The 27,962-nt window shown below is 53.9% G+C and overlaps 2 protein-coding genes across 5 annotated transcripts in view; one reads left to right on the top strand and one right to left on the bottom strand.

The window, feature by feature from the left end:
- The window catches only part of Tmem120b (transmembrane protein 120B), a 43,469-nt gene extending 40,203 nt beyond the window's left edge, over positions 1-3,266 (top strand). Inside the window, exon 12 of one of the 2 annotated variants that reach the window (XR_009591489.1) lies at positions 21-97. Coding sequence is in view for 1 of the 2 variants with exons in the window: in XM_021631366.2 (XP_021487041.1) it covers positions 21-134 (114 nt within the window). In the remaining variant the exon portion in view is untranslated. Of the gene's footprint in view, positions 1-20 lie in introns of both variants that reach the window. The other variant, XM_021631366.2, reaches the window with a different exon arrangement.
- Rhof (ras homolog family member F, filopodia associated) lies at positions 1,587-27,948 on the bottom strand. Of its 3 annotated transcripts, XM_060382394.1 has the most exons (7): positions 27,679-27,948; positions 25,932-27,229; positions 25,718-25,821; positions 23,815-23,930; positions 3,835-3,944; positions 3,623-3,757; positions 1,587-2,946 (listed from the first exon to the last, which is right to left on the bottom strand). In XM_060382394.1, exons 4-7 carry the CDS (start codon positions 23,906-23,908, stop codon positions 2,782-2,784), a joined length of 504 nt encoding a protein of 167 aa, XP_060238377.1. In that variant the 5' UTR covers positions 23,909-23,930; positions 25,718-25,821; positions 25,932-27,229; positions 27,679-27,948; the 3' UTR covers positions 1,587-2,781. The 3 variants fall into 3 exon arrangements, with proteins under 3 accessions (XP_060238377.1, XP_060238376.1, XP_021487042.1); XM_060382393.1 differs by having other exon boundaries at positions 25,718-27,229; XM_021631367.2 differs by lacking the exons at positions 23,815-23,930; positions 25,718-25,821; positions 25,932-27,229; positions 27,679-27,948 and adding exons at positions 17,922-18,009; positions 18,280-18,735.
- Positions 27,949-27,962: the final 14 nt, after the last annotated feature.

Raw genomic sequence — 27,962 nt, 5'->3', positions numbered from 1 at the left:
TGCATGTCTGGATCGAGCAGGTGTTTGTGCTGGCTCTCACCTTCCTCATCCTCTTCCTCGGCAATTTCCTGACCACACTCAAAGTTGTGCACGCCAAACTCCAGAAGAACAGAAACAAGACAAAGCGGCCATGAGCCTTCGGACTCTTGTGTCTGGGGTTCTTAGGACTTAAGACTGCTGAGGATTCCAGTCAGCGCCCTGGCTGCCAGTCACTGGTAGCCACAGGCAGCAGCATCTCAGGGGCCAGCAGCATCGCTGAGAGCAGGGCCGAGGCCCCGGTCCCTGGCCAGACACGAGGAATGTGAAGGCCGCCTGTGCGCACAGTATTAGCCTGCCCCATCTCCGTATTTATAACGTATTTAATGCCGGGTCTTCCCCACGTCCCTGGAATCGGAGGCCTTTCCCCAAAGCTCTGGGTAACGGCGGTGGCCAGGTCTGTGTCTGTCTTCCAGGGAAGGGCAAAAAGCCTCAGGGAACCCCTCTCTTCCTACTCCTGTCATTTGAACCCCTCACGGGGGTTTGGCTGTGCCTCACCGGGGTTGGCTTTAGCTGACCTGCTTTTACCGTGTCCCAGGCACTGGGCGGAATGAAACTTTGAGCATCCTGTGGAGTGGCCCCCCGCCCTGGGCCACCACTCTGCTGTAAGCCTCCCACAGGCCCCACTCTCTGTGGTGGCGGGGGAATATTTTAGTTCTCAGAGAACCTACCAGTCTTGTCTCTTGCCTTGTGTCTCCTGAACCGCCTTTCTACTGGCCACTTGGGGAGAGTGGCGCAGCCTCCTCGGATCTTCGAGATCTCGGCTCCTTGGAGCCCGGGCGGCAGGGTTTTAAGGACGGTCTCCACCAGGGGGCGCCAAGCCTCTGGGTTGTTTGCGTTCTAGCCGGCTACTGGGGGTTTCATGTTGGCACCCTTCAGCCTTCCTTCACAAACTCGCTGTGAGAACTTGACATAATCCAGACCCTCAGCGTGACTGGCATTTAAGGTCACCCATTCCCTGCCCCTCTCCACCTCAGGGGTTCTTGTTTGTGTGGGAAGGGGAGGGGTGGGGCCTGAGTGGGCTCAGCCCAAGGTGCGACCCTGTGAGATGCAGGCAGCAGCAAGGCGGAGGAAGAAACAGGCCCAACTGAGTGTCCTGCCCCCTCCCACCCACGGGCCCCAGCTGCCCACCCAGCTCCACATCACAGCTGTCGTCCTCAGACATGCTTCATTCGGTCCTCACAGTTTTTAAATTCTTTAGTTATGCGATAAAAATGAGATCTCACCTTCTCCCACGCTGAGATGCCACAGAAGAATCCAGATTTCTGTTTACCTTACTAAAATGGAAAAACCTGGCAACATTCCCAAAGGGCAAGAGCAGGCACCTGCTCCTGTTTGCCGCGGCCCGCCCCTCCCTTCATCCCTGCCCTACTTCTGTCCTTGGTCTCCTGTCCTTGAATCACCTGGCCTGGCCTGTGCAGGTATGCCCCAGATTAGGAATCAGCAAAGTTTCCCCATTAAGGCCCAGAGAATGAGTATGTTAGGCTTTGTGGACTAGTCCTGTGGTAACTTCAGCCTGCAGTTGTAGAACAAAAACTGCCATTACATACTTGTGGCTTTTCAATAAAACTTTATTTACAAAACCAGGCAGGGGCTACATGTGGCCCACAGGCTGTGGTTCACTGACCACTGCTCTACACCTTTCTATCCACAACGTCTAGGATTCGGAGAGAGCAAGAGGTCCTTGGTTGGCTCCTCAGGGGACAGGGCCTTGGACAGGGGAGGGGGTCCTTGGCAACCTGACCTTGGGGGCTGAGTCAGGAGGTACTGGGACAGACGGGTCAGCCAAGGCCATGGTTCCATGGTCGGGTGATGCCCCCTTCATCTCGGAGGCACTGAAGTGGGATGCCTGGCTTGAAAAGTTCTGAAACGCAGACTCTAGACCTTCTAGAAGGTGTCAGGACTCGAGAATCTTGCCGTGGGAGACACCGGCGATCTGTAGGCGAGTTCCGAGAAACTGTCCGGTGTGGGAAGGGGTGGCCATGTCAGTTCTGGAACGAGGCAGGGGTAGCCTACTCCCGACCTCCACGTCATGGTGAGGCTGACCACTCAGATGACCCAACCCCAGCCATTTAGAGATGGGGCATAGTCCAGGGTGAGCGCATCCGTCAGGAGCCTGGGCACTGGCTATCAGGAGTCTCCAGTGGAAATCGGCTGAGGGTTTGGAGGAGAGACTGCAGCAGGAGTCAGATGGGCGGCCTACATTCATTTTGACCTTTTGAGAGGTTGTTTCTTCTGCACTTTAACATGTGTCTCAGTCTGTGGCCAAGGCTGAGGCAGAAGTCCTCAGTGTGGTGTGAAGGGAGAGGCCAGTGCCAGCCTCATGTCCGGCTTGACGCCTGCATTCTCCTGATAGGCTGTGGCCGCCAGGTTCCTGAGGGGAAGCAGGAAGGGGCTGGAGGATGTAGCTGAGCCTATCTCAAGAGCTCACGGAGACGGGGACTCTGAACAGCATTGCACATCCACATGTTGCTCTGAGGTTTTAGCATGAGTTGGGTTTGGAAAGGAAACAGGCGTGGCTAGGGCAAGGAGGAGCTGTGACAGGGAGGGCCCTCCCGCAGCCTGGCGATGAGTGCCCGTCCCAGGGTAGAGTGCCGGTGGGGTCTGGCATCTGCATTCACCGCTGAACTACAGTGTGACCCCGAAGGGGATAGTTCCAGAATGTTCTGAGAGTCTAGCCCTGGCGCCAGGCACCGCAAGGCTGTGAGGGGGCCGGGGTCCCTCGCTGCGACAGTTCCCCCAGGTTCACAGCAGCAGGCAGATCCTGTGCTTTTTCTTCCTCTGTGCTTTCTTGAGGGCGCTGAGGGCCACCTTGGCGGCTTCCCTGAAAACATCTTCCACGTTCTCCCGAAACTTGGCAGAACATTCCAGATAGAGTGCAGCTTGCATCTGTTCACAGGCACTCAGGCCCTGGGGAGGGCAGGGAGAGGGAGTGTTAATTAGATGAGGGGCCTGGGGCCTTCTGACACCCCTAAAGCTTGGGAGGCCCTCCAGAGTTGGAAACCTAACCTTGGGGGGACCCCTGCCTCTCCACGGCTGGATGGAAGAAGCCCCTTGCTGGCCCTCACCCATCTCCTTCTCTCGCCAGCTTCCAGCAGAGAGGGGAACTGAGTTCTGAGACCTGGGGCCAGGGCTACCTCTCAAGCTGTATCCCTGTTCCTTGACAGGGCAATTTAGGCAACTGAGTTTCCTGGCAGGGTGAACTAATAAAAATCTTGGTCTTCCTATTATTAGTGCTTCTTTTTATTTTATTTGTTTGAGACAGGGTCTTACTGTGTAGCTTTAGCTGGCCTGGAACTTGCTATGTAGACCAGGCTGGCCTTGAACTTACAGAGATCCACCGGCATCTGCGTCCTAAGTGCTGGGATCAAAGGTGTGCGCCACCGTGCTTGCTTTCTCTCTCTCTTTTTTTTTTCTTTCTTTCTTTCTTTTTTTTTTTTATGACTCTTAGACCCTTGTTTGTCTCAGCTCCCCTAAAAGTCAGCCAAGGCACTGCAGTTGAGAAGGCAAAGGCCTAGGTGGTTTCTGGCCGGCTAGGGGTATTCAAAGATCGTGGATCTGAGTGGTAGCGGGGACCCTGGCCCACCTGTGTGTAGGTGATGGGCTCCAGCTGGGCTGCCCGGAGCTTCCGCAACTGCTCCTTGTCCTTCCTCAGGTCTGTCTTGCAGCCGATGAGCACGGTGGGGGTCCCTCGGCAGAAATGTGTGACCTCAGGGAACCACTGAGGAGAAGGTAGGGCATCAGGGCAGAGACCCCCCTGGGGCTGACCCCCTCTCTCGGAGGCAAGCAGGACAGTACCTTGATGAGGACGTTGTCGTAACTGGTGGGGTTCATGACATCATAGCAGATGAGGACGAGGTGTGTGTTCTGGTAGGACAGAGGCCGCAGCCGATCATAGTCTTCCTGCCCTGAAGCCAGAGAGGGGTAGAGGCATGAGTCCCTGTCTGCCTGGGGGCCCCTTCTAAGCTTCAGTGGGGAGATGACCTCGGGGCCTACTTTCCTAGTTTATAAAATGGGCGGGAGAGGGAAAGAGGTGACAGATTGTATGCCATCAAACCCACGCGGTGCCCATCTGGACTGGTAATAGAGAAGAACTGCAGACTGCAGCCATTCTGCTGAGGATGTCTGTGCTCCCTTGCCTGACAAGCCTGAGACTCAGAACTGGGGTCTTTGCCACCCAGATCTCCCCAAGGCCCGAAAGAGTGTGCTGAGCTCCAGCATCCTTGGTTCTGGGGCAGCTGCCTGGATTTCTCTTGCCCATTTTTTGCAAATGCTGATGAAGTAGGAATAAGCACATTCATTACCATATCTCACCCGGCCCTTCAGCTGAAGCCCACCTGAGGAGCTTTCAGACCCCACCTTCTATAACCCCTCCAATCAGAACCTAGAAGCTGGGCCTAGGCTTTCTTTAGCTTTTGTAAATTTTGGAGGTAACTTTTTGTTTTGTTTTGTTTTTTGAGACAGGGTTTCTCTGTATAGCCCTGGCTGTCCTAGAACTTGTTCTGTAGACCAGGCTGGGCTGGAACTCACAGAGATCCACTTGCCTCTTCTTCCTGAGTGCTGGGATTAAAGGTATGCAGCCCCACCGCCCAACTGGAGGTAACTTCTTAATTTTTAAATTTTATTTTGATTTTTGACATAGGATCTTACTATGTAGCCATGGCTAGCCTGGAACTTGCCCTGTGGACCAAACTAGTTTCAAAAACTCACAGCCATCTGCCTGCCTGCCTCTGCCTCTGTGTGTACCACCATGCCTAGCTGGGGGGAGCTTCTTTGGTGAACAGTTTTAAACGTCCAGAAAGAGTCTACGAGGAAGAACACAGGACTCCAAGCCAGGACTCACCTGCTTGATCTGTCCCTGAGAGCCGGCCTGGGAACCTCCCACTGTACCCACACTGCTCTCCCAGCAGGATGTCTTAGGGCAGCCGTCCCATGCTTGTCATGGCCCTGGTGTCAGGCCCAGAGAGCCCCACCAACCCTGTCCTTGACCCACTCTGAATTCAGATTTCACCCATTTCACCAAAGAGATCTTTCCCCCCTAGTCTAGTAACCGGGCAGGATGACCCTTCATCCTGAGTCACCGTGCAAAGGCATTTTTAAAAACTCGGTGTGGGCGGAGCACCTAGGGATGTGTCCCATCATGCAGCTGTCCACTACAAGGAACATGGCTGTCCACAGGCCTCCCCCCTGTCCCGTCCCCACACTGCTGGGTGGTGTCAGCCTGCCCTCCAGTCAGAGTATACATTCTTGTTCTCCCATTGGTGTCAGAGCACAGGTCCCCTCTCCTGCCTGCTCTTACGTCCTCAGCCGGCTCCACCACAGCACAGTTCCAGAGGTCAGAGGTGGCAGAGCCAGGCCAGACACAAGTTCAAACCTTAACTGGTTCCCTCACTTCTGTGTGACCTTCCCTTACACAGGTCCTCTGAGGAGCCTGAGTCTCTACCTGGACCATCAGCATCTTTTAACTTTTATTTTTTAATTTTTAAGAAATTTACTAGTTATTTAAGAATTTCCTTCTTATTATACTTTTGTTAGCTAAAACAATTAAGTTTAAAACTTCTCTCCCTCTTACTACTCACACAACTTTAAGTCCTTTTATCCAAAAAAACCCAAAACCTAATACAACAAACACCCCCAAAATCAAGAAAACAAAATAAAGCCACCTCCCACAAAAACAAAAACAAACAAACAAAAAACCAAAACAACCCACCAAACTATAATCAAATAAAGCACACAAAAAACCCGTGGAGTCCATTATATTGTTGGTCAATGACAGAACAAGAGGCCTGTCCTGGAATGTTGATGCACTCAGGTCACCCCATTGTGGGGAAGTAATCTTCCCTCTCCCAGCCAGTATAAGTGACAGGTCAGTAGTTAACCTTTAGCCTCGTGGCTAGGTTTTCATCAATTCCGCCCCCCCCCCTTTTTTTTAAATTGTTTTAATTGGTTTAGTGGAGCTACAGAGACGGCTCAGCACTTAGGGGCACTTGCGGCTCTTCCAGAGGACCCAGGTTCTGTTCCCAGCACCCACAAGATGGCTCACAGTCATCCATTCCTCCAGTTTCAGAAGATCTGAAACCCCATTCTGATGTCTGGGGACACCAGACACATGGTACCTATGTGTGTGCAGCCAAAACACTGATACATGGCTAAACCAATTTTTTTTTAAGACAAGGTTTCTCTGGGCAGCCTTGGCTGTCCTGGACTCAAAAGATCTGCTTGCCTCTGCCTCCTGGAGTGTTGGGGTCAAAGGCCTGTGCCACCATGCCTGGCTGGACACATTTTTTAATGTACTTATTTGGGGGCTAAAGAGATGGCTCAGTGGTTAAGAGCACTGGCTGGGCTTACAGAAAGGACCCGGGCTAAATGCCGAACACCTAACTTTTAAAATGTACTTATTTCGTGTGTATGAATGACTGTTTTGTTGAAATGTACATCTATGTACCACATGTATGCAGTGGGAAGGGGGTCCAGAAGAGGGCATCAGATCCCCTGGGATTAGAATGACAGTTGTCAGCTGCCTGTGGGTGCTGGGAAGAGAACCCAGGTCCTGTGGAAGAGTGGCCGGCGCTCTCAATCACTGAGCCATCTCTCCAGCTCAGTTCTCTCTGTTTCTTGTTTTTTAAGATGGGCTCACTGTATAAGCCTTGGCTGGCTTCCAACTCGTTCTCCTCCCTCTGCCTCCAAAGTGCTAGGATTAAAGGCATCACCACTAGGTCTGACTTTCCTTAATTTTTTTTTTTAAATGTGTGTGTGTGTGTTGGGGGGTTGACACAGGGTTTTTTGTGCAGCCCTGGCTGTCCTGGAACTCGCTCTCGCTGGCCTCAAACACACAAGAGCTATACCTACCTCTCCTGAGTGCTGGGACTAAAGGCTTCCACTACCATCTTACAGTGTTTTGTTTTGTTTTTTTTTTTTTTTTGAGATAGGTTTTATATATCCCAGGCTGGTCCTCAACTCCTGACCCACCTGTCTCCAAATTCCAAGTGCTGGCACATACCAGCCCACCCAACTTGGGACATGGACCCTGTGGACTGCCACCAGCCAGTATCCCTCTAATGTATAGGGCTTATCAGCGTAGGCACAGGCCCTCCTGGTGACAGCTGAGCCAGACACTACCTGTGCTGTCCTTCAGTCCAGGTCCCCTCAACACGGGAGAAGCCGCAGCCTCCTCACTATAATCAGGAGGCACCCGTTGTGGGACAGTGGAGTGTTGGTTCAGGATGTTTTCCCATCTACGACCCTAAGCACCCTTCTCTTCAAACCTCTGTCAGTGTCCTTCTATACGTGTGTATCCAACGGGCAGCTTCCAGCCCTGTGTCACTATTTGAGTTCCTTGATCACACTAGCTAGCTACAGTGTAAGGGATCCATTGCCACACCAGGCTGGTGGCTGTCACTGCCAAGAGCCCTGTGCACAGCTTCAAGCTGTCTATTGTGGCCCTGGCTGTTTGCCATCCTCTCCAAAACTACCAATGGCTTCTTCCTTTTTTCATTTGTTTGTTTGTTTTTTGCTTGTTTTGCTTTTTTTAATTTTTTGAGACAAGGTTTCATTATATAGTCTTGGCTACCCTGGATCTAACTATTTAGACTAAACTAGCCTTAAACTCATAGAGATCTGCTTCCTGAGTGCTGTGACTAAAGGTATGTATCACCATAGCCAACAGCTTCCTGTGTCACCTCTTCCTGATCTCCTGTAGTCCTTTTCCACCTGGCTGCTGGATAGATCTTTCTTTTCTCTCTCTCTCTCTCTCTCTCTCTCTCTCTCTCTCTCTCTCTCTCTCTCTTTCTTTATGTATACAGTGTTCTGCCTCCATGTGTGCCTGCAGGCCAGAAGAGGGCACCACATCCCATTATAGATGGTTGTGAGCCACCATGTGGTTGCTGGGAATTGAACTCAGGACCTTTGGAAAAGCAGACCATGCTCTTAACCGTTGAGCCACCCTCCAGCCCCCTGCTGGATCTTAAAGCAATACTCAGATTCAGCGGCAACACACAGTGGTCCTCTAGCCTGCACATGCTGACCTGGAACTTGTGACATAGCCTCCCTAGTTCCCAGATTATAGGTGTGTACCGTCCCAGCCAGCTTTTTTCTTCTTTGTAAACATGTGGAACATATTATTCCCCTTTTTCTCAGTAAACATGTTCTGACTCTACTTTTACCTTCTGTAGTATGAAGTGTTTTATGTGCCTGGCTCTTTAAATGACCCTGTGACCTTTCAGTGTCAGTTGGCTCTTGGACTTCTGGGAACAGGAGAGGATATAAAAGCCAGCAGAGGCTGAGAGTACAGAGAAAGAAGAGTCAGAGAGGGGGAAGAAAGAGGAGTAGGCAGGAGTAGGCTCCAGGAGACAGAAAAGTGGGGTCAGAGATGAAAGTTGATGCAAGAAGATTGAGTAGGGCTAGAGAGAAGAGACTGAGCAGAGCGAAGGTAAGAGAGTAGAAAGTGGATTGAGCAAGCAGAGTGAGAAGACGGTTGGTGACAGTTGAGCCAGGAGAACCTGAGCTGAGCCAATGAAGATATTGTTAGCAAAGAGTCAGGAGAAGAACCCACAAAGTAGCTAAAAAGATAAACTATAAAGACTAAAGAACAGCGGCCTTCATTTCATCTTATATCTTGCTTTCTGTTTGTTTGGTTTTTGGCTTTTCAAGACAGGGTTTCTCTGTGTAGCCCTGGCTGTCCTGGACTCACTCTGTAGACCAGACTTGCCTGGAACTCACAGAGATCTGCCTGCCTCTGCCTCCTGAGTGCTGGGATTAAAGGTGTGCGCCACCACCACTGCCTCTGTGTGGCCATTATTTTATGTCCCTTAGTCACTGTTCTGTTGCTCTGGGGAGACACCATGACCAAGGCAACTTTTAAAAGAATGCATTTAACTGGGGCTGGCTTACAGCTCAGAGGCTTATCATCATCGTGGTGGGAAGCTCGGTGGCACACAGGAAGGCACAGTGCTAAAGAAGAAGAGTTCTACATCTGAGCTACAGGTTCCAGGCAGAGAAACGGGGCCGGGCAGGAGCGTTTGAAACCTCAAAGCCCACCCACGGTGGCACACCTCCTCCAACAAGGCCACACCACCTAATCTTTTCCAAACAGTTCCACTAGCTGGGGACCAAGCATTGAAACATATGAGCTATGGAGACTGTCACAGTGTGTGTGTACATCATGTGTGTTCCTAGAGCATATATCTGTCAGATCACTGGAACTAGAATTACAGACGGTTGTGAGCCATCTTGTGGGTACTGGGTCCTCTGCAAGAGCAGCCAGAGCTCTAAACTGCCGGGCCTCCTCTCCAACTACACCGTATGCCTTTCTTTATGTGTGTGTGTTTTTCTTGCCTGGGTGTCTGCAGCATGAACAAGCAGTGCCCACAGAAGGTAGGAGAGGACATCAGATCGCCTGAAATCAGAGCTGAAGAACATTCTGAGCCGCCATGTGGGTGCTGGGAACTGACCCTGGCCCCCTATAGGAGCAGTAAGTGTGCCGAACAACTGAGCCGTCACTCTAGCCCCTAGTTTGTTTTTGTTTGCCTATTCATTGTTAAGGGGTCTTTACAGGGGCGGGAGAGATGGCTCAGCGGTTAAGAGCCCTCGCTGCTCCTATGGAGGACCTGAGTTTGGTTCCTCAGCTCCTGGAGATTCAGCGCCTTCTTCTGGACTCTCGGGAACTTGGACTCACATGCACATTCCCTCACAAAAGGACTTGCTACTCTCACAGAGAGGCCAAGCTCTGTACACGGTACTCACACGGCACAGTCACCTGTAACTCCAGTTCCAGAGAATCCGATTCCCTTTTCTGACCTCCTACAGGCACCAGGCACACATGTGCGGCACATCTATACATGCGGGTGAACACTCATACACATAAAAATAATTCTTAAAAAAATAGATGCCTTTGCTGGGGTGGGGTAGCGCTCACCTTTATCCCAGCAGCTGGCAGGCAGAGGCAGGTGGATCTCTGTGAATTTGAGGCCAGCCTGGTCTACAGAGTGAGTTCCAGGACAACCAGGGCTGTTATACAAAGAAACCCTGTCTCAATGCACCCCCTTCCCAATACATACCATTAATTACAACCCAGTACGAAAGGGAAAATAATTGGACTGGAGAGATGGCTCAGCAGTTAAGCACACTGGCTGCCCTTCCAGAGGACTCTGGTTCAATTCCCAGCGCCCACATGCCAGCTCACAACTGTCCTGTCTGTAACTCAAATTCTAGCGGATCCAACTCCCTCACACAAACACCAAATGTGCATAAAAATATTTGAAAAAGGAAAAACATGGAGTCAACCAAGTATCTTTGGATCCTGTATCCACAGAAACAACTTCAGACAGAACTCAGACAGAAACGAATCTGTACTGACCAAACACAGGCTTTTTGCCACCTTTCCCTAAATGATACAGCACTGAGAGTGTATCGTGAGTAACCCAGAGTAACTGAAGGGACACCTGAAGACGCGCCAAACCACTGACGGCACACCATCTTATACACGGACCTTGAATTTGAGTCTCCATGGGTTTTACAAGGGGGTAGCAGGTGGGGGTCTTGGAACTCACCCTGAGAACCGACTGTCCCCAGATCTCACATACACGGGCTCAGTTTCACAGAACAGAAGCAGCCTGCCTCAAGCCACTGATCCAGGACTGCCAGCCCCAGACCCCACATTCTAAGTGGAGTTAATACAGATGAACAACTCGCACCCTGTCTCGTATAAGGACAGGCTCCGGGCCTCTAAGGTGTACCTAACTCTGAAGCAGCAAACACGTTCTCTTCCAAAACGGTGTCCAGAGCACTGGTTCTCAATCTTGCTGTGCGGGACCCTTGAATATGGTTCCTCATGTGGTGATCCCCAGCCATAAATTCTTTGTTTGTTTCAAGACAGGGTTTCTCTGTCTTACTCACTCTGTAGAGCAGACTGGCCTGGAACTCACAGAGATCCTCCTGCCTCTGCCTCCCCAAGTGCTGACACTACAGGCACGCCACCACACCTGGCTTCCCATAAATTCTTCTCATTGCTACTTCATAACTGTCTTTTTGCTACTGTTATGAATCATAGTGTCAATACGTGATGTGTGGGATATCTGATAGGCGACCCCTGGGAAAGGGACGGTCCATTCCCAAAAGGGGCTGCAGCCCCCAGGTTGAGAACCGCTAGTCTAGAGGTTTCTACCGGCAGTTGTAAAATGAGGTCAGGTACCGGTTGGTGCTTTCTCTGCATGCCAGCTGCCGGGGGTTTGAAGGACGCCCGCTCAGATCGGGCCTCCCTGCTCTGATCCTGTCTTCCAAGTGTGCCCCATTCTGCTTGTTCCTGACAGGTTCTGTATACAAGCACCTGTATTCTGTCTCACCTGGGCATACTGTCAGGGCAGAGATTTACCAAGTCCGTCTTTAAGAATTCCCGGCTGCTGGGCGTGGTGGCACATGCCTTTAATCCCAGCACCCTGGAGGCAGAGGCAGCCTACAAAGCCAGTCCAGGACAGCCAGGACTATTACACAGAGAAACCTTGTCTCAAAAAACAAAACAAACAAACAAACAATTCCTGGCCCCGGGAGACATGCAGGAAATACTGGGTAATCATTGTCTTGCTTTGGCTCGAGTGGCAGCAGAGATGAGGGCAGAGATGTGACTACAACTCAACTATTTCATTAAAGGAGCCGCCTGAGTAGAAGTGGGTGGAGTCAGGTGGCTGGAGGTTGGAGGAAGTGGAACCACAGTGGGCTGAGAGTGTTCACACACTCCTCTTGCTGGCCCCTCTTCCGGGAGGTTCTTCTGGCAGGTTGCAGCTGGCTGGTTCTCTCTCTCCTTACCTTTGGGTCTAATGAGAAAAGTCAGCTCCTCAAGGAAACCTTTCTTGATCACCCTGAAGCAATGGCCTCTGTCCATCTGTCCCATGACATTTGATGTCACAATATTTTATGACTTTTGTCCCCTCCCCAGGTAGGGGGCCATTGCAAGCCTTGGAAGTCATGTAAATGCAATAAAAACAGTGAGCCAAGGGAGAAAGCTCAGGTCCAGCCCCGTGCCCACACAGCCCTTTGGGGTTAAGTGCGTTTTACTTCCTGTTCCTTGCTAATCCAAGCAGCACCCAGCAGGTAAGCTGGCCAGGAAAAGTTAAGAGCCCAGGTGGCTGAGGAGAGCGCCCCTGTCAAGGTCACAGCTGGGCACGCTGTGAAACTGCTGTGCCACACATCTCAGCTCCCACTGCCAAGGTCAGGCGCTTGCTCAACCACTCTAAAAGTGTCCCCACAAAAGCTTCCCCACTAGGAATGAACCCCACATCAGGTTTTTGTGAAATGGAGCTGTGAGTCTTTTCCCCCCTAATCTTTTTTTTATTTCCATTTTATTTACCTTTATTTTATGTGCATTGGTGAAATGGAGCTGTGTGTATTTTTTCCCAATCTTTTCACTTTTTTTTTCAATGTGTTTACCTTTATTATATGTGCGTTGGTATTTTGCCTGCATGTGTGTCTATCTGAGAGTGTCAGATCTTGGAGTTACAGACAGTTGTGAGCTGCCATGAGGAACTGAACCCGGGTCCTCTGGAAGAACAGTCAGTGCCCTCAACTGCTGAGCCATCGCACCAGCCCCGCTGGTGAGTCTTGACAAGAGTGATTACAGGGATGCTTAATGATAGTAATAGTTACCTGTAAATGTTACCCTTCCTTTTTAAATTTAATTTTGTATAAATGTGTGCATCAATAAATGGATCTGCACGCTTGAGAATGTGGGTGCCCCCCCTTTTATTGTTTTGGGACAGGGTTTCTCTGTGTAGCTCTGGCTGTTCTTGAACTTGTTCTGTAGACCAGGCTGGCCTTGAACTCACAGAGATCCGCCTAACCCTCTGCTGGGATTAAAGGTGAGCGCCACCAACGCAGACCTCCTAAAGCTGGCCTCACAGGCAGGTGGGAGCTGCCTGACTCCACACTCTAAATCACCGAGCTCTCTCTCCACACACACCCCTAGCTGCCTCCCTTTTCTAGCCAGAGAAACCAAAAGGCAGACAGGTGAAATGACTTACTCCACAGAGCTAAAAGGGCATCCGGGTGCTTTTTGATCAGCTTCACCGAGTCAGGGAAAGAGCTTTATTCTTTTGTTGTTGTTCCTCTGTGTACCCTTGGCTGACCTGAAACTCTCTTTGTAGACCAGGCTGGCCTCGAACTCAGAGATCTACCTGCCTGTCCTCCCTGAGCGCTGGGATTAAAGGCGTGTGCCACCCTGCCCGGCTTCCTTTTTTATACCTGAAATGGCCAGTCTTGGGTGTCAACAGGACACATATGGGAAGAGGGAGCCTCCGTTGACAGCCGCCTCCACAGGTTGGCCTGTGGGCAGTGCATTATCCTGATGGCTAACTGATGGAGAAGACCTAAGCCCACTCTGTGTGGTGCCACTCCTGGGCAGGCGGTCTTGGGTTATACAAGGGAGGCGGCTGAAAAAGCCAGTAAGCAGCGTTCCTCCGTGGTCTCTGCTTCAGTGCCCGCCTCTTGGTCAGTGTTTCTCAAGCTGTGGGTCAGGACCCTTTCATAGGGGTCTCAAGGAAGATACTGTGCATATCAAACATTTACACTGGAATTCATAATAGTAGCAAAATCACACTTACGAAGTAGCAACAAAATAATTCTATGGGTGTGCACGGTGGCACACACCTGCGATCTCAGCAGCGGGGAGGCAGAGGCAGGTGGATTTCTGTGAGTTCGAGGCCAGCCTGGTCTACAAAGAGAGTTCCAGGACAGCCAGGGCTACACAAAGAAAGTCTCAAAAAACTAGTAACAATAAGAATAACCAATAATAATAACGTTGCTACTATCATTATTATTTTATGGTTGGGGATCCCACAACATGAGGAACTGCTCTAACGGGGCACAGCGTTAGGTAGGGTGAATCACTGGTCTAGGTTCTGTCTGGAGTCCCTGCCTTGGCTTCCCTCGGTGATGGACTGTAAATGAAATAAGCCCTTTCCTCCCACAAAGTTGCTTTTGGCCACTTTTTCTGGTTTGGTTTGGTTTAGTTTGGCTTTTCAAGACAGGGTTTCTCAGTGCAACCTTGACTGTTCTGGCCTAACGTTGTAGACCAGCCTGGCCTCGAACACACAGAGATCCACCTGCCTCTGCCTCCCTGAGTGCTGGGCTCACAGGTGTGCGCCACCAGGCCCCGTCTTTTGGTCACTGTTTTACTATAGCAACAGAACACCCAGCCCTGACAAGGCTGGCACACAAACAGTGGCACAAACAGCCGGCTCAAGGAACAGGGGGCCTCTGGGAGGGAGTGGGGAGCCAGCTTAGACCCTGTCTCCTTCTCAGGCTCAATTCTGCCTGGCCTGACTTTTCTCAGGATCCGATGTGTGTGTCTTTCATGACAAGGAACTTGAGCTGGTCTGTGGTGGCTCACTCCTTTAATCCCAGCACCGGGAGGCAGAGGCAAGCGGCTCTCTGAGTTTGAGGCCAGTCTGGTCTACAGAGCAAGTTCTGGAACAGCCAAGGCAAAAAAAAAAAAAAAAAAAAAAAAAAGAAAAAGAAAAAAAAGCGCCAGTCTGGAAAAGCAAAACAAAAGAACTTTGGTGCTGCTGCCCCAAGCTTCCCTGGACATACATTCTGGGGCTTGAGCCCTTTCTCTTCTAAGTCTTAATTCCTTTATCTAGTAGAATGGTGATTAGGTCTGCCCTAACTAGGAAACAAAGACTTTGGGGCTGGGCAGAGGTACCGGTTAGTGGCCTGGCCCTGAATCTCTGAACCCCTTTATGGGGCCTCCCAGCCACTAAGTTGATGGACTATCCTATGTTGCCCATGAAGATGCCAAGTCACCCTGCCCATATTCATACAAGGCTGCCAGCCATCTCCTGAAGCATGGCCTTGGTTCTAGTGGGCCGTGGGCGGGAGTTCCCCCGAAGTTTCACCCATTTTCCTGCAGCTGGCAGTCAGTGTGGCAGGTGGAAGTGAGGTGGTCAGCCCACCTGACGCATTTCCTCCGTGAAATGGGGCTTTCCCTTGACAATGTTCCTTTTCCAGGACAGGGTTCCTAAGTCCTAGAGCTGGGAGGCATGTCATCAGGCCATGGTGCTCCCCAAATCTGCTGGAGGGGATTTGCACTGCAGGAGGCGACCCGTTCTTGACCAGAGCATTGGTCGGAGAAGGGGTGTTGGCAGCATGAGAAGGGGAAGCTGGTGAAGGAGGAAGCCACGTTTACTAGCTCTGCTAGGGCTCCCCCACCTACCTCCTTTCCTCCCCAGGGACAGGAAGAGTCAGGGAAGTCCCATCCTGACACTAGACCATGATCCTTGACTTGACGTACTCTTGGCCTTAAGTGGTCCCAGCTCCAAGACCCACAATACCCCTCTGGTCCTGACCCTTATCTTACCAGCTTCTTTTTCTACCGATTCTCTCACACAGCTCCCCATGCCTCTGTGCCCCTCCAAGATTAGATGAGAGTCTTTGGGTGGGGTCTAAACTCCCCCACTGCCACCATGACACCGACTTTCTGCCCAGAAACCTTCTGGCCTCACCACAGCTTCCTGTCTGAAGATCTCAGGGTTCAGGGGAGGCTACTGAAGTTGTGTGCTAAGGCCCCACCCTGTCTACCTCTTGAGGGCCCAGCGCTTCCGCAGGATGGAGACAAGTTGTCAGCGAGGCCTTGTCTGTGGGCCCTGTGGGCATAGACCTAGCACTGCCCATGGCCGTCATTCCGTTTTGAGTTTGGAAAGAAGAAATCAACTTCTGGGGTCATTCCTGTCCCATAATTCTGATCACTACTGACTGGGAAGGCAGGCCCTGCTCCCCAGGTCTAGAGTTTTCTATGCCATCTACCAGACTCATCTCTAACTCAGTCAATGCCCTCAGCCACTAAGCCCTCACTTTTCTCTGGTCTAGACGGTTACTGGCCATCATCCTCTACCACATTTATCCCGAGACCCAGCCACAAGGTAGAGCTGACTCACCTCCCTGATGATGAATTCATTTACTCCACAGTCACTTCTAGAGCCTCCCCCTACAAACACTGTTCACACGTGAGGGGAATGACCCAGCCTCATAAGCGCACTGCTCACCGGGCCAGGGAATTTCCTCCACCATTAGGACTTCCCCAGTCCCAGCGGACACTCTCGAGGGGGTATCTATGTTCTCCAACCCCTACAGAAGGAGCTGGGAAGGAGGCATGCGTGGTGGCACATACCTCAAGAGGCTGAGGCAGGAGGCTGGAGAATCAGAGGGCAGCATGGGCTACTTGGTGTGTTCGAGGCCAGCCAGAGGGAGAGACCCTGTCTCAAACAAACAGACACATTCCGGCTGAGGACCGGGGCTCAGTGTGGAGTATGCATGCACAAGAGTCTGGTTTTTAGCTCTAGCGCAAAACAAAACAAAGAAGTCTGAAGACCAGTATGTGCTGAACCGCCTAAGAGCTGGCCCCGGTGCCGAGTGTTGGGTATATGAATTTGACTTAATTCTTTTGACTATTTTAGCTCTGATGAAAGATAAGGAAAATGAGGCTCAGATGCCCCCAATGACACACCTGGCAGAACCAAGTCATCATAACCTCCTGACAGCCACTGGCTCTCCCTCCATCCCTCCGAGGCCTCTTGGGACAAACGCGTCTTTCTACCCAGGAGCAGCTTTCTGAACCTCTTTCTGAACCCTCTTATGACATGTCCTTTGGGCATTTTTCTTTTTCCAGAAATTGTCCCAAATGGTCTCTGCTCTGGTCTGGTATGGGAACTGGTCATGAACAGGGAACTCTGGGATGTGACAAGAAGGGCTGATGGCAGAAGGAAAAAGCAGACTTCCTGGCCTCTCCTGCAGCTGCGGGGCGGAACGCAATACCTCTGCTCAGCCAGAACTTCCCCCCAAAGCGTGGTCAATGGTCCTGCCCCTCCCTGGCTCCTAGATAAGAGGCATGTGAAAGTAGGTTCTCCAGACAGACTCCTACTCCCCTCCAGGCCACACCTCTGGGAATTCCTTCCTCACACACCCGGGGCTGGAGGACAGGCTGGGCGGGGAGCCTCAGTGGGCCACTCAAAGGGGTAGGGGGTGTAGGAAGGGTGGGGAGAATGTCGGACCTGGCTCCATCTCGGATCACAGACTTTCACCCGCACAAGGACGGACTAGCAGGGAAGGGGCACTCCGTGACGTGGTTCCACCCCGGTCACCAAACACTGAGTCACAGAGCTGGGTGAGGCTCCACCTGATCCAACCTTTACCCCCGAAGATGTTGATGACACCCCAAAGGGAATCCCAGCATTTGTGGACTATGAGCACAAGTTCCCTCTTCGAGGGGCCAGCAGATAGAACCTTATTTTGATCCATTTCCTAGCCTTCAAGTTTCTTTTCTGAAGTCTGCTTCATCCCAGGACAAACAAGAAAACACAGCATGGACTATAGCTGTAGGGTCCCAGAGGCCAGGGACACAGGGCGAGGTACACACAGCGCCTCGGGGTCTCAACATACAGAGCTGCCAGCCATACGCAGAATCCTGGAGGAGTTCCAGCTCTGCCCTCCAGGCCACACCTCTAGATCTCCCTAACCTAAAATTATAGGGCCCAGAAACACAACCCATCAGGACCGAAGCCCCAGGGGGACTCTAATCAAAGACCACAGTAAGCAATGAATTCTGCAACCTTGGGAGGCAGAAGTACAGCCCACGTTTTCTGGAACCACAGGAGAGGAACAAGGCTTCGGAACAGAACGTGGCGCTGCTGGATAAGGCGGGGGGTGGGGGCGTCTCAGAGTTCGCCTCAACCCTATTACCTCCACCTAGAGACGGCTGAGGTCCCTTTGGCTTCCAGAACCTCCCAGCCAGCCAGCGCCTTGCAGGGACCAGGCATGTTGTAGTGTCAGGAAGGAAATGCCCCAACAAGGCAGGGGAACCATCAGGATGACCACAAGGACCTTCTGGGCTCTGGTGCACTCACCAGCTGTGTCGTAGAGGTTGAGGGTCACCTCCTTGCTGCCCACTGTCACACTAGCCGTGTACTTCTCAAACACCGACGGGGCATAGTGCTGTGAGAGAGGGGTTCGGGTTGATCTTTTAAGGGGTGCAATGGAGGCCTAGAGTCCCAGACATATCCCTCCCCTACAACTGTCTTAACACCCTCACTCCATCCAGCTCAGACCTGCCAAACCGCTAGGCTCAGGAATTCTCGACAAGGGCTGCCCCGAGGGACTCCACGGCCCAAGGTTGGGGCCTAAGTCCAGGCTGGGGGACTCCCCCTGTTTGCTGCGGTCCCAAGCCCATCATCCTCACCCCTTCTGTCACCTAGCGGGCCTCACCTCGGGAAATGAGCCTTGGCAGTACACCATGAGCAGCGATGTCTTGCCGCAGCCGCCGTCACCCACGATCACTATCTTCAGCTCCTTCCTCGCCGAGCTGGGGGCGGCGGCTGGGGCGTCCATAGCCCGGAGCCTGGAGCCCGGAGCCCGCAGTGCTGGATGCTGCGCGCCGGTCAGAGCCCGGGTGAGCGACAGGGATGGGGGCGGGGCTGTGGGGCAGGACTACGAGGCTCCACCCTCTGGCAGCTGGCGCCACTTCTGCCAGGCAGCCTCCCGGGCTCACCTCCCCGCCTCAGGTCTCCTCTGCTATGGTCCCAGACCTGGGTGTTTGTCCTTCAGTCCCGGGGGAAAGGAAGAAGCTTGAGGAACCGGATGCTGGACCGCCAGCGCAGCGCACCCCATCACTGCACACCCCCGCTCCTTAGAGTCGTGGTTTCTGCCACTTCGCGCAGACAGCCCTTGATTGGCAGGCTCCGCCTTCTGGCGAGGACCCTTTGATTGGCCGGCCCCCAGAGACTCCTTGATTGGCGGGTTGTACCCCAGCTCCCGGGTTCGCGTCCAGCCCTTGCTCCTAGTCGGCTGGTGCGGCCTGTCCTCCTACAGGTTGTAGCCGCGCTCGTCTCACAGACGACACCGGAACGCGGGTCGTGAGCGTCCAGGAATTGTGCTCACCAACCCTCCCGACCCGGTCTGCTGACCCGCCCCGTGGATCCACGGCGCCCCCTGCCAGGGGCTGCCCTCCGCACTAACCCCAGGTGAAGGGCCGGGCTGCACGGTAGATTCACAATACACGGGCAGTATTTGAGCCAGGCTCCGAGCGGTGGGCACAGGCATGACGTCGCAAGCGCGACAGGGTCCAGAGAGTATCTGGCCCTTCCGTAAACTGGAAACTGACAATCCCCAGATCCACCAAGAAGGGTTTTGGTGCCCTGTCTTTCACAGGAACTCCACTCCCATCACCACAATTCAACCAGCTCTCGGCTAAGCGCGCAATGCCAGCAGGTACAGCGGGCTGACGTCACTGTGACCACCCTTCTCCTGTGTGTACGGGCTGGGGGCTCGCTTCCAGAGCTAGGCCAGTGGTCCAGCGGTAGGACCCTGCAGCCTGCCAGCAGTAGGCGGACCCTACCGGCTGGAGCAGAGGTCATTTCTTCACAGAAGACCTGTCAAAGCTCGGGGTCCACCCTGAAAACTCCCCATTTTCAAGTTCGCGGGAAACATCAAGATTTCACTCTGAGGATGGAGTATGCCGCCAACCTGGGAGTTCCATACTTGCCAGGTCGTTGTTTCCCCGCCCTTCCCCCTCCCCTTTCCTCCAGGAGACGCAAGGCAAGGCTGAACCACCAGAGGGCAGCAGCGACTGCGCGAGGAAAAGGTAACCTGGAGCCAACCCCCAGCTGTTAGGGAGAAATCCCCTTGTTCAAGCCCCTTAGACAAACGCTCAGCGACTCGTACATCCCTTTTTTGCAACTTGTTTATTGAGAAGCACCCTTTTCACAATTGTGAGGAGCTCTTGTCTGGAGGGCGCCCAGCACCAGTGAGATCCATTTTGGGAATACGGCTGAGGGGCCAGGGAGGGTTGTTTTTGCTGTGCTGGGTACAGTTGGGCAGAGGGTTCAGTTAATGGAAGCAGGAGGGGTGCCCAACTTGGGCAAATGTACTGCAGCTGGAAAACCTCCTTCAGGTTCTAAGTGGTGAGAAGGGAGACAGGCCCAAGGGGTTGTCAAGGTAACAGACTAACTCGGGGAGGGCCTTACTGCTGCTTGAAGGGGGAGGGGAGCTGCAAAGGGACTCAACAGCAGAGGAGTCCTGTCAAAATCAGCCACACCAAGAGGGGCTAGGATTATCTCTTGGTGGCTCCCTGAGGATGGCACAAAAGGAGACCATGTCCACGGGCATGCCAGAGGTGAGATTCCTCAGTGGCATAGATCTAGCAGGCCACTCCAGAGTGGATTAAGAAGTGCAGAGAGAGGAGAGAGGTGTACAGTGGGTGGGGACCCACTTACCTTTGCAGGGATCCCACATTTCTTCTCTCAGGCTCCTTCAGGGCTTGGACCCCGGAGGCTGCCTGGCTGCATGTGTCATGGGAGAATTCACTTACAAGAAGAACGTGTTCTACCACATATAACCGAAAGAGGGCTCCTGACTTTCCACAAATTCCCCAGACCCATGTCTGCACTCTCCATCCGGGGTGACAGGAAGGCTGCAGGGGGCTGCAGGGAGGAAATGACCAAAAGCCAATAGTTCTGGCTTGGATGGGTGCGGGCAGCACACTGCCACCGGTTCCAGCCTGCCTGTCTGTGCACCCACCCACCCCAGCCTCAGCCAAGGCTGGCAGAACCCCAGCACTACCAGGCCTGGAGTGCCGGATTTGGACCCAGCTCTCATGGTGACGGTGGGGCTGGTCTGTAGCTAAAAATACCCAGGAATCCAGCCAGCTGCTGTTTAGAGCCTCCTCCGAGGTCAGGCCAGGCCAGGCCTGAGGAGACACACATGCTCACTGACCAGGGGTGTCTCACTCTCTCACCTGCAAGATGTTCTGGGGGCCTGGGTCACTCTCTGGTTCTCCAGGAATTCCTCAACAGCACAAGAAAGCAGAAGAGTCCTTCTGTGGTTGTCTTAAAACCCCTCAGGGAGCTGCGGGTGGTCACTGGGAGACTAGGCCAGAGAGGCCAACAAGGCACAGTGAGCCCAGGGGAGCATAGGACAAAGTTCAAGTTTGGGGGGGGGGGCTGAGGGCTCCACTCCCCTTCTTAGAGGTACCATAAATCAATTATTTAGCTATCTAAATGCAGACTGTACTGATAGCAGTGGGAGATAAGAGTCCTGAGCCAGAGCTTCAACAGATAAAGCAGAAGGGGGTGAAGGCGGGCTGCCCGGGGTGCTGGGCTGTCTTATCTACCTGGCTAGGTAGTCTTCCTCCAGGCCTCAGCTGCCTGACAGCGCTGGGGGACAAGTGGAGGATGGGCAAGTCATTTCTCGACGCTAGGCTGAGAAAGCAGGCAGCGCTGGGCGCCAAGTAGCGTGCTTACTGCGCGGCTGTCAACAGGACTGGCCCAAGCACGGGGAGACCCTCCTCTAGCAAACAAGATTTTTAGAAATAGCCCAAAAGGTTTCCGATTCAACTTTCCCCTCCTGTTTTCCATCCGATGCAACTTGCCTGAGGGCCCGAACAATCGGAGAAAACACTAGGGGCGGGAGAGCGGTGATGGCGGGGGCATTTCGACCCGTCTTGGCTGCAGTCTCCACTCAGAACGTCTAAAAGGTCAAATTCCAAACTTGGGCTCCAGGCCAGGTGGAGGAGCCGGAAGGGGCGGGGACTCTGGAATCTGTGTAGTAAAGCTAGTCCAGCCACCTCCCAGCTCAGGCAGGCCTTCCGCTGGCGTGGCCCTCTCTCAGCCGGCCAAAGCAGCCCCGCCCCAAGCTCCGTGGGTGACCAGTGGGCGGGGCACCCCTCAGGGCCAGGAACAACATCGGACAAACTGCCCCACCCTGCTGCCGGGGAGGTGATAAGGGGGCCAAAGCCAGCAGAAAGGGAGGTGAGAAAGCCCTAAGTGGAGACAGTCACAAGTTGGCCCTGTCACTTCCATCTTCCCCTTTCAAGCGTCGCACCACAGTTTAGCCCCTAATTGCTCTCTAAAGCCTCCAGGGTACAGCTGACACAGCACGACGTAAATCAATTACTTACTCCAAGGCTGGAGGAGGTAAAGAGGCCAGACACAAGGACTCTAACCAGAAGCAAAGCCCGGAGGCAGATCAAGTGGGTTCAGAGGCCTACAGGCTCTCTTTAAAACGAACGAAATCAACTTAGGAAAGCGCCTCTCCTGGCTCTCACTTGGGGTGAGGATTTCAGCCCTCCCAGCACAAAGCCAGGTCCTCCAGGACCGGGCGGGCGCCTGGCCCTGGCACACCAGCGGAGCCACCGGCCCACTGCGGTTCCTTGCTACCAGACAGCTCTCTGGCAGTGATAAAAGCAGACAGCTGGCAAGAGAGGGAGCCTAAAATAACCCAGACAGCTGGGCAAGGGGGTATCACGGGCCCAGGCTCTGGGCTGAAAATCAAGGCACCTGGAGCCCTGTCCAGACTCTGCCCGTGGTGGCCTCAACCTTGGGTAGACATTTCTTCTCTTGGGGCTACTGGTGGGTGACCCCTAAATCATGACCCCACCACAAAGCAGGCCATTGAGCCGGGGGCAGCCCGGACTTAAACTGCACTGGGAGAAAAACAGGGCTGCCTGCCTTCCCAAGCAGAGCCACTTTTCTTCCTCCTTTGCCTGGAGGCTCCAGCACGTGCTACAGGAAGTGGGCTGGCGGGGAGGAGCCCAGGAGGCGGCCCAGCCCCCACCCCCGCAGCCACTCCCGGCAACAATCGCGATCACAATGGAGGCCAACTGGTTGTGAGGGCAGAGCGGGAGTCTGGCCCTCTAATCTCACTTAATCCTCCCAGCAACCCTTTCCAGCAGGTATTTTACAGGGAGAAGCACTGGTCCAAGGTCACCTGCACCGTCCCAAAGCTAACTCACGGCTTGAAGCATCCCTGAATAGGCCCCAACAGGACTCCCTTAACAGCAGCTCCCTAACCCGCACTTCAGCACTCGCTGTAGGGGTGAGGAGAGAGGGGAAGGGGCTGGAAGCCGAGGCCCAAACAAGGAAAGATTCCTGGCACCTGCGGCCAAATGGCTTATCAAAGTGACATCACTAGAAACACTTGGGGTCAGGGGTCAGAGATCAAGGGCCACACCACCTTCAGCAGTGAAGCTTCTCGCCTGGAAGGAGGGCAGGCCAACTGCTAGCCGCTGGGCCGGGGAGTATCCCCAGGTGCACCTACTGGGGAGTGTCTGCAAAACTGGCAGTCTCTGGGCCCTTGTAAGGAGCACAGACTCTTAGATGCACTTCCTAAATGAGAGAGAGAGACAGGCACCGGCAGGTTTAATGGGGTTCCCCACGAACCTCCGATGCCCGTGCGGACGGGGAGGCCTGCACCCCAGTGCTTGCTGGCCATGTAAGGTCACCGCAGGTAAAGGGCCAATCAACTTTCATGCCAGCTTCCTCACATTCTAGAAACCAGACTGAGGACGCCTGGCCAAGCTGGAAGCCAGGAGGACATGGCTAACACTCGGGTCTTGCGGTTCTTTGTCTACCAGCAAGCCAAACAGACATCGGAAGGTGGCTCATTTGGCTGCCCCAGTGGGGCTCGGGAGGAATGGCTGAAACAGCACGGGCAAGCCTGGGAGCAGTCGGTGTCTTCATAAGCTTCCCGGGCCCTGCCACCCACCGTAAAGCACGCCACTGGGAAACACTTCCTAGCCCTTCTCTAGTAAGCTGCTAAATTCAGCAGAGCGCCGCCCGGCAGCACAGGCTGACAGGCGGGGCTGCATGGACCCAGCAGGCCGCCCATTTCACACACAACCGCCACATCAGCGTGGGGGAGGGGCTGCAGAACCAGCCCAGCGGGTTTGGGGATCCCAACCCGCCCTTCGAAGGCCGCAGGTCAAAGCCCCCTCAAACTTCTCTCAAGTTGGGAAAGGGCTCTTACCTGCCTCACTGGGAAGGCTGTCGGCCAATCTAGGCCTGCTCCAGCTGTCCAGAGGAAGCAAGGCTTGTCTACTGTGGGGGAGGAACCCAGACATTGCTCCGGGCTCCGGCCAAGACCTGTAAATTCGGACGATCTGTTAGGGCAGTTCCACAGTTTGTATGTAGGTCAGAGAATGGATTTGGCCAAATGCAAACCAATAGGGTCTAGTAGACAGAAAGAGCCTTAGAAATGCTGTCCCCTTTTTCCAGCTGATAAGGCGGCCCTCACTCTGGAATGGGTGGGGGTGGGGGTGGGGTGGGGGTGGCTGAGTCACTTAAGTTCAGCCAGGGCGACGAACAGCAGGAGACGACTCATCTGCATTTCCAAAGGCCCGCCCTGTCCCCATCCCCTCCCCCAGGAAGGCCGAGATCTAAGGCTTTACCCTCGGGCACTATCGCGGCGGGGAGGGGGGGAGGGAGGGATCCCGAGGGGGAGGCCCCAATCGGCTTTCCCAGGCCCCAAGCCCCCACCTTCCAACACACACCTCCAACTCAAGGAGGCCGTGCCTCTGGCGTCCCAGTGAAGGAACCCAGCCACTGCGAAGGCCTCTAACCCAAAAGTGGGGACAAAAGGGGAGACCCGCCCCTCCGGCTCAACTATCAAAGGACGACTGGGGGAGGCAGGGGTGGGTCTCCTGAGGCCGAGTGGGCAGTGAAGGGACGCTCAGGGCTGCCTGGTAGCCCTTGGCCCCTGGCTCCTGTTCCGGGGCAGGACCGTAGGCACCGCGGCCGGGGCGAAGCCTCGTGCCCGCGTGGGCCACGGGAGCCCGGGGCTGTGGCACCCATCAGGGGCTTGGACCCGCCTGCAGCGGCTCGCCCCGCCGGGCCCCGGCACCTCCCGCGGCCGCCACAGCCCGAGCCCGGCGCCGAGCCGGGGTGGGGGCGGGGGCGTGCGGGGATCACGGGGCGCGACGCCCCCCGGGGCCTCGGGGGCCCCGAGACCCGCGGCCGGGATGGCGGGCGCCGCGCCCTGCGGGCTGCCAGGGCCCGGCACCGCCTCGCGGCTCCCAGCGGCGGCCCGCGAAAGCAGGATGGCGGAAGGGAGGAGGAGAGCCGGCCGCCATTAGCCCTCGCGGTGCTCAACGGCCGGGCGGCCCCGGCCCCGGCCCCGGCCCCGACCCAGCCCGGCCCGCGGCTCGGCTCGGAGACCTGAAAATAAAACTCGTGTCTGGGAGGGAGGAGGAGCGAGCGCGGCCGGGAGCACAGGCAGCGCCCGGCTGCAGGCGGGAGAGATGCTGCGTCATGGTGCCAACATGGACGCCGGCCTTTTGTCCTTTCCCTCTTTGCAAGAGCTGATGCGCCCCGGAGCCCCGGGAAGCCGCTCTCGGGGCGCGGAAACGCCACAGTCAAATGGGAACGAGACCTTGGGGTGGGTGGGAAGGTCTCCTCGCTTTTTCAGCCCCTCCACCTCCAAAGCACTTCAATTTCTTCTCCGCCATCAAGGTTCAGACCTGGGGCGAGCCAGAGGGACTGGCACGGGCAGCTCCATGGATGCCTCAGGGTGCTGGGAGAGGCTCTCTCCGCGTTTAGGGCAGAAGAGGAAAAGGGGTCTGGGGAGTTCTTGCCTCCTCACCCGCCCACTGTAATCGGCTGCCAAACTCAAGCTCCAGAAACCTCAGCTCCCAATCGTCTACAGCCCATGGCCTGCTCAATCAAGAGTTCTCGAAAGGGGCAAAAGGCACTTTAAAATCTTTTTATTTTAGGTTTTTACTTACCCCCTCAGCCCGGTGCCATGGAGTCTAGAAGAAAAAGCTGGGCGGTGTTTTTGGAGATGTTATTATAAAAACAACAGGGTTCTTTTTGTTGTTGTTTTGGTTTAGTTGGGGGAAAAAAAATCTGGGGTTATGGTGTTCTTTTGTTGTTACCTTTTGTAAGTTAAACTCGTGGTATTTTCTGCTTCTTCCACGACTGCAAACTTTCCAGGGTTGGGCTGGCAAAAAGACGGCTTCGCTGAGGACTGTTTACTGCTCTGGATTTAGCAATGGTGTGACCGTCATTAAGAAACAAAAGGCGAAAACACAGTCAAATCAAACAAAAGCAAAATAGCTCACCAGCCATCCCAACCACCATAGAAAATACCGAGTTAACGTAGGTGTTTGGCTTGAACCAGCGAGGACTTGTTTTCCAGTTTTAATCTAGTTTTCAGTGACGGCTTTCAGTCTTTTTATACAAAGGTCTTCCTTTCTCTCCCCACCACCACCACCATCACCACCCAAGTTGAGAAAAACAGCTGTTTTTCTTCAAATAGATCGATTTTTCTCAAAGTGTACGAGTTACTGGGAAGAAATCTGAATAGCATCCACTGCTGTAAACATTTTTCAAAAAGCTTGAAGCTAAAAACCGTAGCTTTATAAAAGCAAACGTCTAAGAGCATTTTAACTGACATCAGACAGAGACAAAGACATACGTGCAGATGAAGGTTCGGAAAATTCAGGACATCTCAGGCGACAGTAACATGAAAACTGCAGTAAGGACAATGGATTGGGTACTTACAATGTAAAAAGGTTTTTAGAAAATTTAACAGTAACAACAGCTCGGTTTGTTGTTGCTGCCATTTCGCTACTCCTATGACTCTACATTTAAAACATTACCTTGTTAAAAAGAGTTAATAAGATGGCCAGACTTAAGTGTTTAATAGAGGAAACTATATTTAAAAATTTATTGTTCGGTCAAGAGAATACAGATTAAGACAGTTCCAAGCGCTCCCCCCACCCCGCCACCCACCCAAGAAAAAAAAAAGGAAAAAAAATTAAATATGTCATTTACTTAGGTTTTTTGAATTCAAAACTGTTAACTGCTGACATTAATAGTGTGCTATGACCTAGTTATACAAGACAAAGATGGATTCCAAGTCATAAGGAAAAATCCAGATCTTTTTAAAAGGTCTTCTTCATTCTTCCAACTCTGAGTCCTTTGGCAAATGTTAAACACATTCAGGCGTCCTGAACTGGATGGTGGAGTCAAAGGAAGAGCATTCCCCATTTTCAACAAAGGAAAAACCCACTTGGCCATTTAATTCCATTGCAGAAAAATGGCTCCCCTCATCTGTTGGCCTCTCCTTGGAGTCTGATGAAGGATGTTTTGAGATCAGCGTCTAATAACTCAAGCCCTATAGAAGCCGCGTGCTGATTGGCTGCCGCGCCCTGCCGCCCTGCTCCAGCCAATTACCTACCCACGGCCAAATTACAAACCCCGAAAAGAACCCCAATATGAAACACAGCACCACGGAGCCCCAGCCAGGCGGCCGCTTCGCCCCGGCAGCCCGAGAGGAGAGACCGAGGGGTCTGCGAACGCGTCCACGCCAAAGCCGGGGAAGCCTCGGAGTTGAACTCACAAAATGGAAGCCGAGCGCTGATTGGCCGCCGCCGCTCCCGGACCTTTAATAAAGAAAGGGGAAGGGAAATGATAAATGCAAAAAAGGGGACTTGCTGTCGCCGGCGGCTGGAGCACGGAGGGAGGGAGAAGCATGTGTTCAGGACAATTACTGGGCGCTCCCCTCCAAAAAATAAAAACAGAAAGGAAAAAAATAAAATAAAGAGAGAAAGAGAGCGAGCGAGCGAGCTCCCATATGCAGGCGAGGGCTGCATCCTCGCAGGAATGTGAAGCTAACGTGGTTCCAAACCTCGGTCTCCCCTCCCCGGGACGGCTCCGGGGAGGGCGGGGGCGCGCGGGCCGAGGAGGAAGCGGGACGGGGATGCCTCGATGGCAGCCGGCTCGGGGCCGACGTCCGCCTCCCCCGCCCCCCTCGTCCCGGGCTCCCGAGTGTTCAAGCACACAATCGCCCCTCCGGGACCCGGCCCCTCTCGCCGAGTCCCCGCGCGCCCACCTCCGCTCCGGGCAGTTTGGAGACAGTTCGGGAGGCCCCGGGGGCGCACGGCGTGGAGCGCCCCGGAGCTGGAGGGGGCAGCCGGGGCCGCGGGAGGGCCAAGCCGAGGAGACCCCCCCTCCCCGCGGCCTGCCAGTCAAGCCCCCCACCCCGGTCCCGGCAGAATAAATAAATTAAAAGGCCTTCCCCCCGGGGAGCGGGGGGAGGCAGTGTGGGAGCGCGCGAGCGAGGGGTGGGGGGCCGCTGGGGCCCGGGGCTTTGGCGGCGCAGCTGCCGCCGCCGGG

This window comes from Meriones unguiculatus, chromosome 4, assembly GCF_030254825.1.
Source record: "Meriones unguiculatus strain TT.TT164.6M chromosome 4, Bangor_MerUng_6.1, whole genome shotgun sequence".
Lineage (NCBI taxonomy): Eukaryota > Metazoa > Chordata > Mammalia > Rodentia > Muridae > Meriones > Meriones unguiculatus.
This window is presented reverse-complemented; position numbering and strand designations above follow the sequence as displayed.